The sequence below is a fragment of the Thunnus maccoyii genome, chromosome 6 (assembly GCF_910596095.1).
Source record: "Thunnus maccoyii chromosome 6, fThuMac1.1, whole genome shotgun sequence".
In the NCBI taxonomy this organism is placed as follows: Eukaryota; Metazoa; Chordata; class Actinopteri; order Scombriformes; family Scombridae; genus Thunnus; species Thunnus maccoyii.
The window spans coordinates 29,689,243-29,699,038 of NC_056538.1; the positions used below are offsets into that span (position 1 = coordinate 29,689,243).

General features: G+C 40.3%; 1 protein-coding gene across 1 annotated transcript in view; it reads right to left on the bottom strand.

Annotated features, from left to right (window-relative positions):
- Window positions 1-9,332, bottom strand: part of ercc2 (excision repair cross-complementation group 2) — a 10,891-nt gene extending 1,559 nt beyond the window's left edge. Inside the window, exons 1-22 of the mRNA XM_042413654.1 lie at window positions 9,174-9,332; window positions 8,846-8,945; window positions 8,502-8,579; window positions 8,321-8,383; window positions 8,026-8,139; window positions 7,332-7,448; window positions 5,778-5,894; window positions 5,314-5,437; window positions 5,079-5,175; window positions 4,193-4,326; window positions 3,905-4,073; window positions 3,609-3,727; window positions 3,084-3,153; window positions 2,822-2,891; window positions 2,293-2,394; window positions 2,023-2,086; window positions 1,696-1,817; window positions 1,302-1,394; window positions 974-1,046; window positions 706-776; window positions 426-569; window positions 49-192 (exon numbers count right to left, since the gene is read on the bottom strand). Of these exons, the coding sequence (XP_042269588.1) occupies window positions 49-192; window positions 426-569; window positions 706-776; window positions 974-1,046; window positions 1,302-1,394; window positions 1,696-1,817; window positions 2,023-2,086; window positions 2,293-2,394; window positions 2,822-2,891; window positions 3,084-3,153; window positions 3,609-3,727; window positions 3,905-4,073; window positions 4,193-4,326; window positions 5,079-5,175; window positions 5,314-5,437; window positions 5,778-5,894; window positions 7,332-7,448; window positions 8,026-8,139; window positions 8,321-8,383; window positions 8,502-8,579; window positions 8,846-8,945; window positions 9,174-9,178 (2,190 nt within the window). The 5' untranslated portion in view covers window positions 9,179-9,332. The remainder of the gene's footprint in view (window positions 1-48; window positions 193-425; window positions 570-705; window positions 777-973; window positions 1,047-1,301; window positions 1,395-1,695; window positions 1,818-2,022; window positions 2,087-2,292; window positions 2,395-2,821; window positions 2,892-3,083; window positions 3,154-3,608; window positions 3,728-3,904; window positions 4,074-4,192; window positions 4,327-5,078; window positions 5,176-5,313; window positions 5,438-5,777; window positions 5,895-7,331; window positions 7,449-8,025; window positions 8,140-8,320; window positions 8,384-8,501; window positions 8,580-8,845; window positions 8,946-9,173) is intronic.
- Window positions 9,333-9,796: the final 464 nt, after the last annotated feature.

Sequence of the window (9,796 nt, forward strand, 5' to 3'; positions counted from 1 at the left end):
GAAGCACAGATTTACACTTGCGTGCTGCTCGGCAGGTTTGAGTCGTACCTGTCTGAACGGCTGAGCCATCTGACGCAGGAAGTGCTTAGAGAGCTGGACCGCCTCGTCCACGGTGAGGTTCAGACTGCCGTCGTTGATGTGCTCCTGGATCCAGCGAGGAAGCTTCCCACGCTTGTCTGCTCGGGCGTAACGCTGCGGAGGAAGAGGAGGAGGAAGTGATTCATCTTTACTCAAGGCAATAAAGGGATGCTACCAGCAGTGAATGTGAGTAACTGTGAAGCAGGGTGATGCTGAGAAACTGGGTCATGTGTTTGTAGGCATCTTGTATTATTGGAAATACTGTATAATAAATAAAATTGGTAGTGGTGCAACAAAAAGTGAGATCAGAAGACAAACGTAGGGCCGATTAGCAAACACACACACACCTTGTCAGCAAATATCATGAGTCCGTAGTCCGTCTTGCCTCTGATGGCTCTGCCCACACACTGGGCCGCGTGACGCATAGCATCAAATGTGAGGAAGTCATTCTCTCTGATCTGGAACTGATCCCGAAGGTACTCCAGACGAGCCTGAAAAATACAACCAACATTACAGTTTACCATATCAGATATTTAGTTGCATGTATGTCAGCACTGATTAATTCATTTATTTAACTGAATGATATAAAACGAGATGTTGACATGAAGACGTAGTGATGGTTCTGACCTTCAGGATGCGGCTCTGTGTGTAAACATACGGGACTCCAAACATGATGACTGCCCGGCCGAAGTGGTGCACTGAACAGAAAACACAACAAGATTCATAATTATGTTGAAAAACTTAACATACCCACATGTTTGCTGCATCATTACATCGTATGTAACCATAAAGAAATCTGTTGAATTGCTTTCATTCTTTATTTTATATGACTATAAAATATAAGGAAGTTTCCTGTTAAGTCTTTCCAGTAACCTGCAGGAATCTGATCATTTACCGAAATCTATTCCCTCAGACACCTTCCCTCTGGCCACAGACAGCAGGATGGCTCCTCTGCCGTTCTCACACGCCTGAAGACAAGACACAGACAGGAAAGGTCAGAGGTCAAAAGTCTGAGACCCACCAGGAGAACAGGAAGATAAAACATCACCATGAGTCTGCTGTTATTTTCTACAACGCTGCTAATGCTTAATGGAATAAATGATAAGCACTGAGTCATCTGTTTTTACCAACATGATCTTTGAATACAACCTTTTTTTGTACAGATATTTGTGACTTGTTTCATTATAATAAGTGTGAAGTAAGATGTCGGGCGACTCTCTAACCTCCTGGTATTTCTCCAGGGCCATGCTGGTTTCTGCAGCATCCGGAGTCTCAATGAAGATCAGCTTGTTTCTCTGAATATTCTCCAGGATTCCCTGCAGACACACACATTATACATACACCATTAGAAAACGGTGCTTCTTTTCCATATATGAAGATATTAAACATTAATAATAGTAAAATAAATGAATAAAACAATCCTGCTCTTTAAGAACAAAACACCTACTTACACCTCATGACTGCTGCTACTATTATTTTGTTTCAATAATGCAAATATTGACAGTTTTATTATTATCAGCGTCACCATTTTACTGTAATTATTAAGAATAACGAGAAGTGAGAAGATAAATTAGACATCACAGTCTCTCAGGTGTGTGTGTGTGTGCTGTGTCTGACCTGTTCATACCAAGACGCAACTATGTTCTCCATGTAGACGTAGCTGGTGAAAAATGCCACAATGCCGTCAGGAACAATGGCGGACATCTCCAGAAGTAGGTTGCCATAGTTACGAATCACAGCTGGAAAAGAAAAAAGAAAAAAAAGTCATCCTGTTATCAAAAGAAATGAAAGTTTGGTCTGTTTTGAGACATTATGTGCTGAAAAAGACACAGATATATACATATAGATGTATATTTATGTCCCAGCTGCAATTTTAAACAAATATTTTATCATTTGATTCTGCGTTTGGGACGCGTCACGCCCTAATAAATAACAACTACTAACCAAAGTCCTCTCTGGTCTCAAACTTTGAGCTGAGCGCCACCTGGTCGTTTCCCCTGCCGACAATCTATGAAAACAAACAGAAGAAGAGAAAAAGACATAAACAGGCAATCAGGGGAGAAAAAAAGGAGTTTGATAGGCTCCAATAATTCAGTAATACAGTTTTAAGTGTGGACATAATGTGATTAAAGGTTTGTGGTGTTTCAAAAAGTCCTCGTCTAGTTCAAGAATTATTCTCACAATCCACCAAAGTGAACGAGTGTGTTTACACACCAGAGGACAGAGGCAGGTCCGAGCCAGCGTCATGGTGAAGGACGCCATGGTAACGGGGCGGAAGTCAAGGATTCGGGGATAGATGTCCAGCGGAGAGAGAGTCTGAGGAGGACAAACAGAAGGACGAGAGAGAATCTGAATTAGAGCAGACGTTCGTTTATCAGTGTCGTTTGTTTGAGGAAACAAAGACTTCATACATTAAATGCATTAAATAAATGTTAACAAATTAACAAAGAGGAGGCACACAGTAAAACAACATATGACAGAAGATGCATGATTATATTTCAAGAAGCAAAATGATAGTGAAAGTCTCCAGCTGAAGGAGGCGTTCAGTATAATCGATGCAAGTAGGTTAACCTGAGAAAACTATTTTTACTCTCAGTCTTCATCATTCTGCACACAGTCTGAGACATGTGGGTTACAAATAGACATCATACTGAGGCAAAAAATCTCAAGCACTAATAAAACAGTACCAGTTACAGGACTAAACTGAGCAGAGAGGAAAGAGACAGAGTCGTATCTAACTCACCCCCGAGGTGATGATGACCGACTGAAATCTTTGAAAAACAGGTTTGATGGCTATAGACGGATCCATGCAGCTGAAAGAGGAACAAAGACAAAAAAACGAAGTCACATGTTGACCTGTTTAGTCCTGCATCATCTCACATATCTGATCAATCTACTGGAACCTGTCATCAACCAATTAGAGCCTCGATCCACCTGAAATGCCTAATGACGATCGTCAGCATGTAATGTTTCCTGATTTTAAACACTTCTCAATTTTCTCCCACCTGAAGTGCAGCACAGGGTTGGCAATAGTTGGAGTTCTGTCATCAAACGGCTCGATGATTATAGTAAAACCTTGACAGACGGAGAAGGACACAGAGAGAGAGAAAGAAGTGCTTCATGAGGTTAAAGTTAAAAAAAAATACAGCCGAGAGGTTTTCAAAGCGACACCATTTAAACAAACAAACAAAAAAATGCCTTTGGGATTTGTTTTTTTTACAAAATATGTTGAAACAAATGAGCTGCTCTATGAAAAAAAGCCATCATGAGAACGTTTCCATTCTTTTTAGACAACAGAAGCAGTAAAAACAAAAGAAAAAGTCATAAACTGAATATTTGGGAGATATCGAAAGCTAAAATCTTTCAACCACAACAATCAGTATCACAGACTAGAATCTGACTTCTATCCCACACCTTACTGCAACAGTATCTGCCAGAGTAATATATTTATATATATATATATATATATGTTAACAGTGTCTGTACATCTTTAAATACTGCAAGCAGAGTCATTAAGTGTCATCTAGTACCTTGGCTGTAGGTGCTGACCAAAGTAGCAAAGTTAGAGATGAGAGTAACGGCCGAGAAGTCTGCGATGTCAGCAATCTCCAGAGTTCGTAGTAACGACTGCAAACGCTCTGCACAAAACCTGGAGAGACACAAAGGTAAACGAGGAAATGAGCTGAGAGAGCGAGCGACTGAGAGCGCATGAAAGAGGTGAATTATTGAGTAAGAAAGATAATAAAGACGTGAGATGAGAGAACGAATGAGGAACGGACAGAGTGAGCCGGATGCTGCTAAAGAAACGAGCGAGGCCGACACCGACCTGAGAGGTTTGCGGTCGATGCAGACTTTGTCGAAGATGTCTTTGAGGAACTGCGGGGTGCTCTCCTGTATGACGTGTTGGACTCTCAGACGGGCCTTCAGATACTCCAGGAAACGCCTCAAGAAACCAACAAAGTGTTCTGCTGTGCGAATGGTGCCGGGGACGGCCTCTGAGAGAGACAGGAGCAAGACGGAAAAAATAAAAGTATTGTGTTTGTCTGAAACATCTCTTCTGGAAAAAAAGAAAGAATAAAACTAAAATGATGTCCAGTCCTGTTGATGGTCTTACCTTGAAGAATTTCATCTGGCAACACTGGATTTGCCAGGTAGACGTCTGTTTCCCTGGCAACGTTGGCTTCCTTCAACCCTTCCACCAGTCGCCTGTACTCCTGCTTCAGTTTAGCAGCATCTGTCTCCTTTATCCTGTCAGACAGCAGGTGAGGCGGGGAAGAGGTAACAACAGGAAGTTGATAAGATGCATTCTGAAATATGGGGCCCATCCCAATACCCACATAACATCTGACAGATTCTGGTTACTGCAAACAGTGCCAGGTAAGACCACCATGTGTGGAGATTTATCAGAGCTCACTGAAACACGCTGGTATAACGAGGACATCCCATGACTTATGGAAATACAGGGTTCAATGGCGCTCGGACGCTTTGTTGGTTTTATTTTCACACAAGTCACAGATCAGAAGGATCAATTAATACAGTATTATAGTATTAAAATAAATGCACATTCAGGAGCTGAGAGGAGAAATTCAATTAATAAAGCAATTGAATCGAGTTATTTAGAAGCCGTTAAGTTTACTGTAACATAAAAAAATGAGTGTTGTGATATTATTTTGAATTTGGGGAAGGAACGCAGGTCTCAAAATCATTGATAGTATCTATTTTTACAGATATGCAATACCATTTTTATAAGTCTTGTCAAGAAGAACTAATTTTTGATATTGAGATTGAGTCATAACTGTGTCGTGTTTGGACATAAACTTCAGTCTCTTCGTGTTTATCGATGACTGTCTGTCTTACAAGGCAGATTATAGACGGATGCTGAAAACTGTTGGTTAAGTGTACTGTATGTTGGCAATTTTCAGATGCAGGACACACTTGTCTACTGATGACAGACCCTAATGAGTTTTATGTCCAAACACGCTTGCTGCTGCTGCTCTTACTTCTGTATGGTGTTCTGCAGCGTGTCCACGTTGTTCTGGCATCGGTCCAGCGTTCGTCTGGTGATGTTCACACTCATGGAGTCGATACACACGTTGTCTGAGGAGAAAGGGGAGGAAACAGGGAGAGAAAAAGCAAAATAATTCATGTTATCATATTTTTGTGATACCTAGAATTTGATAATAAATATTAATGATGAAACTAAATCTTAAGGTGACACTCAGTTTATCTTCTCACCTATATTATGAGCCTCATCAAACACCACCACAGAACTCTTGGCCAGTTCTTTGGACACCAGGTCGGCTATCTTGGGGTCCAGCAGGTAGTGGTAGCTGTACACCACGATGTTAGCATGTAGGATCTGACAGGAAAAAAAGACCAAAGAGATAAGAGCACAAATTAAGAGATACTCCCAATCATTGTGCAACAGCTTGAAATATTACAACATTACTCATTAAAGAGTAAGAGCGGTATTGTCAGGTTATTTTCAGATGAGAATACAGAGCAGTGACCAAACTTTCCTCTTGATGAGAAACATGTGTTTGCATCTCTAACGTGCTGGAGCTCGTTCTCTACTAAATTGCATTTTTTCTGTCATGCTATCAATTAATTATAAAACAACCTTTCCTAAAATACTAGAAGAACATTTTTCACACCAGGCTACATGTTTTACGTCTGTAGAAGTCTGTGAAGGAACGTACCGAGTAGCGTGCCAGATAGTAAGGACACCAGCCTTTCCTCCTGCCAAAGTCCTTCAGGTCGTCGAGGTTGTAGATGCCTGCGGGAAGAGGAACCTGCCGGCCGACCGCATCAAACTCCTGCAGGCACAAACCAGAGCGACGAGGGAAGTTCAAGCAAACAAGAGTATCAGCCAGACAGACAGACAGACAGACAGATAATAATACATAGCAAGATTAATAAAGTTACAAACGGCTGGATTAAAGAGACAATTTGCAAAGAATCCTGAACATATAACTAGAAACGTATGAGCCACGTTAGTGAAAGTGTAACAGATTACGCCTGGCAGGATGGTTTTAGAGTGAACAGACAATTTAATGTTATTTTTCTCAGTCAGTCGGAGCTTTATTAAGAGTCAGAAGTGTCACAGCTCCATCTTCAAACATACTCTATCACCGATGTTTTCATGACCTCAGTACGGCACAAGCTGCTGCACCTGGAATAGCAACATGAGTTCATTCAGAGGACAACCAGAAACCAGATACCAGCTCTCGTCTGAGTACTTTTCATTGGTTGTTTTAGTTTAGTTAGAGGTCGCCACAGGAGGGTAACGCTGCGTCACACGATGGATGGATATCAGTTTCATTATTTCCATGATCCTACAGACTGCTGCAGTGAGCTATCTCTGGTAAATGTTGGTCATACACACAAATTTTATGCAAACATAAGAAAGATTCCAGTAAGTCACAGATGAGGTCATGCCAAAGTTCAAAAAGTTAAAGGAAGTTGAGTAGCGGGTAATTAAGTTTTTATCAGTCCAATAGAGCTGCCCTTCATCAGATACTACCTCACTACTACCTGCTTAGACTCACAGGTCAGTCTGTAAACGTTTCACTCATAGAGACGGAGGACAATCTCCCACGTTCCTTTATTAAAACTGGGTGGAAACAAGAGAGTTTAAAAAAAAAAAAAAACCTGAATCCTTCATACTGGGGCACTTAGTACATTTAGAAATCCCCAGACTCCAGCAGACGGAGATCTATGATTGTCTGGTATCAAGAGACTAAACACGACTTCACGAACTACATCCTCAAAAATAAAAAAGTTAAAAGGTTTAAACCACTGCTTGCTTATCATTATAAGCATACTAAAGCTAAAATGTGTTATAAGGCTGTAATGAATTTTATTTAATTATTCAGATGTTTATGGTTCTGAGTCAACCACCTCTACATCTTCAGGTACAAAGAAACGTACTTAAAACAAAATGTATAACTCCACCCTCAGACACTCAACATTGTTAGATGTAATATATTGATGTGTTATTTATTTATTTTATTTGTAAAGGACCATATACACAAACATAGATCTAATCTTTGATTTTTATCAGCGTTAAAGATTATTTTTTATCTGCAGGTGCCAAATAAAAACACACAAACAGTGACAGAACAGGACGACATACTAATCATAACAACTGTGATCTGGTGCTGGTATTCATAATATTTTTTGCACAAACTTTCCTTCAACCTGCCTCTCGTGCTTCCACTTAAGTTGATAAATGAATTCAGGCGACTTCTTACCTCATAGAAGCGACACATAGGCAGGTTGGGGTTGCTGTGTCGTTGTGCGCGAATGTACGACGCCGTCAGACTGTGACACTTTCCGTCAACTTCCTTACCGAAGCGCAGAGAGCTCACCTGGATATAAACAGAGGATACGTGTTACAGCCAAGAGAGACAAGCAGTTCTTTAATCTTTTAGACAAATAAGCAAACATTGAATAGAGAACAGAGCTGGTTGCTGTTGGCAACCCTAAAGATGGTTTATTATAGTTTGGTGGGTTTTTTTGTTGGGTTTTTTATGTGAAGTTGAACATTTTTTCCTGTGTTTATTTGTGTGTTGTTGTTTTTTAAAAGAATTTTCAATAAAAAGTTGTTACATAAGTAAACAAAACAGAACAGAAAGCCTGCTTCTTTATCTTAAAGAAAGTGTAGTAACTATTAGTGTGTTCATGCTTCGACTGTACTGTATGTCAGGTCTTGATTTGTCCTGGATAAAGTAACGTCCACGCTGCACTCTTTTCCTCTCTTGCAGTGAGTCAGGGCCAACTACCCAAAAAATCTTGTACATTCTTCTCTTTCAGGACTTAAAACAATTCAAATTCTCATTCACAAACAGAAAACTACAACTTATTAATTCTTTAAATACACATGTTTGCTTTTAAAACACATGTGCATCTAATGCGACACACACAGCAGACATCAGGTGCTCTTACTTCGGGGTGGATGCAGAGGTTTTTCCTGGAGGAAAGGGCCAGAGCCAGGAAGTTGTTGCTCTCTCCGGTTTCCTTGGAATAAAACTCCATCAGCTTCCTGAGCTCCTCCACGACCTAATCAGACAGACGATCAGATGTACGATATTAACTCTGATCACTTCTAAAGCAGCTTCTTCCTACTGTTATGAATGTTCTTCTTACGTGTAGTTTGACAGGATGAATTGTTGATAGTGGGATTAAATTTATATGGACTATGAATTACACTTTATGCTGAGTACAGTTTTATTTGACTCACCTTCTCAATCTCTGGAACTGTTCTGGAGCAGTATATTAGCTTGGTCACATCCAAAGGAAAGGCCTGAGAGAGAGAGAGAACCTCACTCATTTAAGGTGTTCATGTGGCATTTTCTGGTGGGAAGCCACAGTAGACCATAGCTAAAAACACACAGAAAGTCTGAGCATACAGTTAAACTCACCTTTTGATAGGCAATGATGAGAGACAGCAGGGAGATGGTCTTCCCTGTTCCTGAAGGCATCTCCAGGACTCCATGACCCTGAAAACACACACACTCAAAGTTAATACTGTGACTGTTCTACAAATGATGCAGTGAAGAACAAAAAGCAAGGACTTGAGATTCATCAGTCACTAAGAGACAAATAAGGAAGGAAGGGAGGATTACAGCGAGGAAAACCTCTGTCACTGTTCATGTGGACACATGACTGGTGTTTAAGACAGGCTTGAAACACTGTGAACCTGTCCTTTAATCTACTTCATTATTAACCTGTAGAATAAACTGAGAAACGCATAAACACCACCCACCTTCGCATCCAGCGTCCTCTTCAGCTCCAGCATGTAGGAGTACTGCTCAGGATAGATGTAGTCATATGGAAAATACACCAACAAACCGTCGATGTTGAGCCTTGAATAAAATAATATGTGTAAATGACAACAAACTGGATTTCTTGAATTAAACATGTGTATGAAGTTAAGCTAATGTGGACGCTAGCTTTATGATTCAAAGTTATTTATATGAACGCAAAGATTCTGACTTATGAAAGATAACCTGAATGCTATTAGCTTAAATATGTCAGCTAGGTGTCGTTCAAACATAAGTTTTTTGCTCTTCTTTCTCAACAGAAACACTCACTTCATTTTTGCAAAATTTGTAGCAGCCTCTCCTCTTCCTTATCAGTCACTTTCGGTACTTTGAAACAGTTACTGATGACTGTTTTATGAAAAAACACCAGACACACTGGAGTGGTGCGATGCTGCAAACATGCTACTGCTATTGTTCTTCTTCTACGGTATATTTGTGTTTGAACGTTCCTCGGTGTGTGAGGTCACCGCCCTCCACCGGCGGAAGAGTGAATTACATGAGTCTCCATTCACACAGTTATCTAGGAACTCAGTAAGTGGTGGAAGAAATACTCAGATCCTTTACTTCAGTAAAAGTACCAATACAGGAATACAAAAATACTTCATTACAAGTAAAAGTCCTGCATGAAAAATCCTACTTAAGTAAAAGTACATAAGTATTATGAGCTTGATGTAGTTAAAGTATTGCAGTAAAAGTAGTGTTTTGGTCCCTCTGACTGATATATTATTATATATGACATCATTAGATTATTAATAGTGAAGCATCAGTGTTAGAGCAGCATGTTACTGTTGTAGCTGCTGGAGGTGGTTCCCAACCAAGGGGTCGAGGCCCCTCCAAAGGGTCATCAGATAAATCTGAGGGGTCGCGAAATGATTAATGGGAGAGGAAAGAAG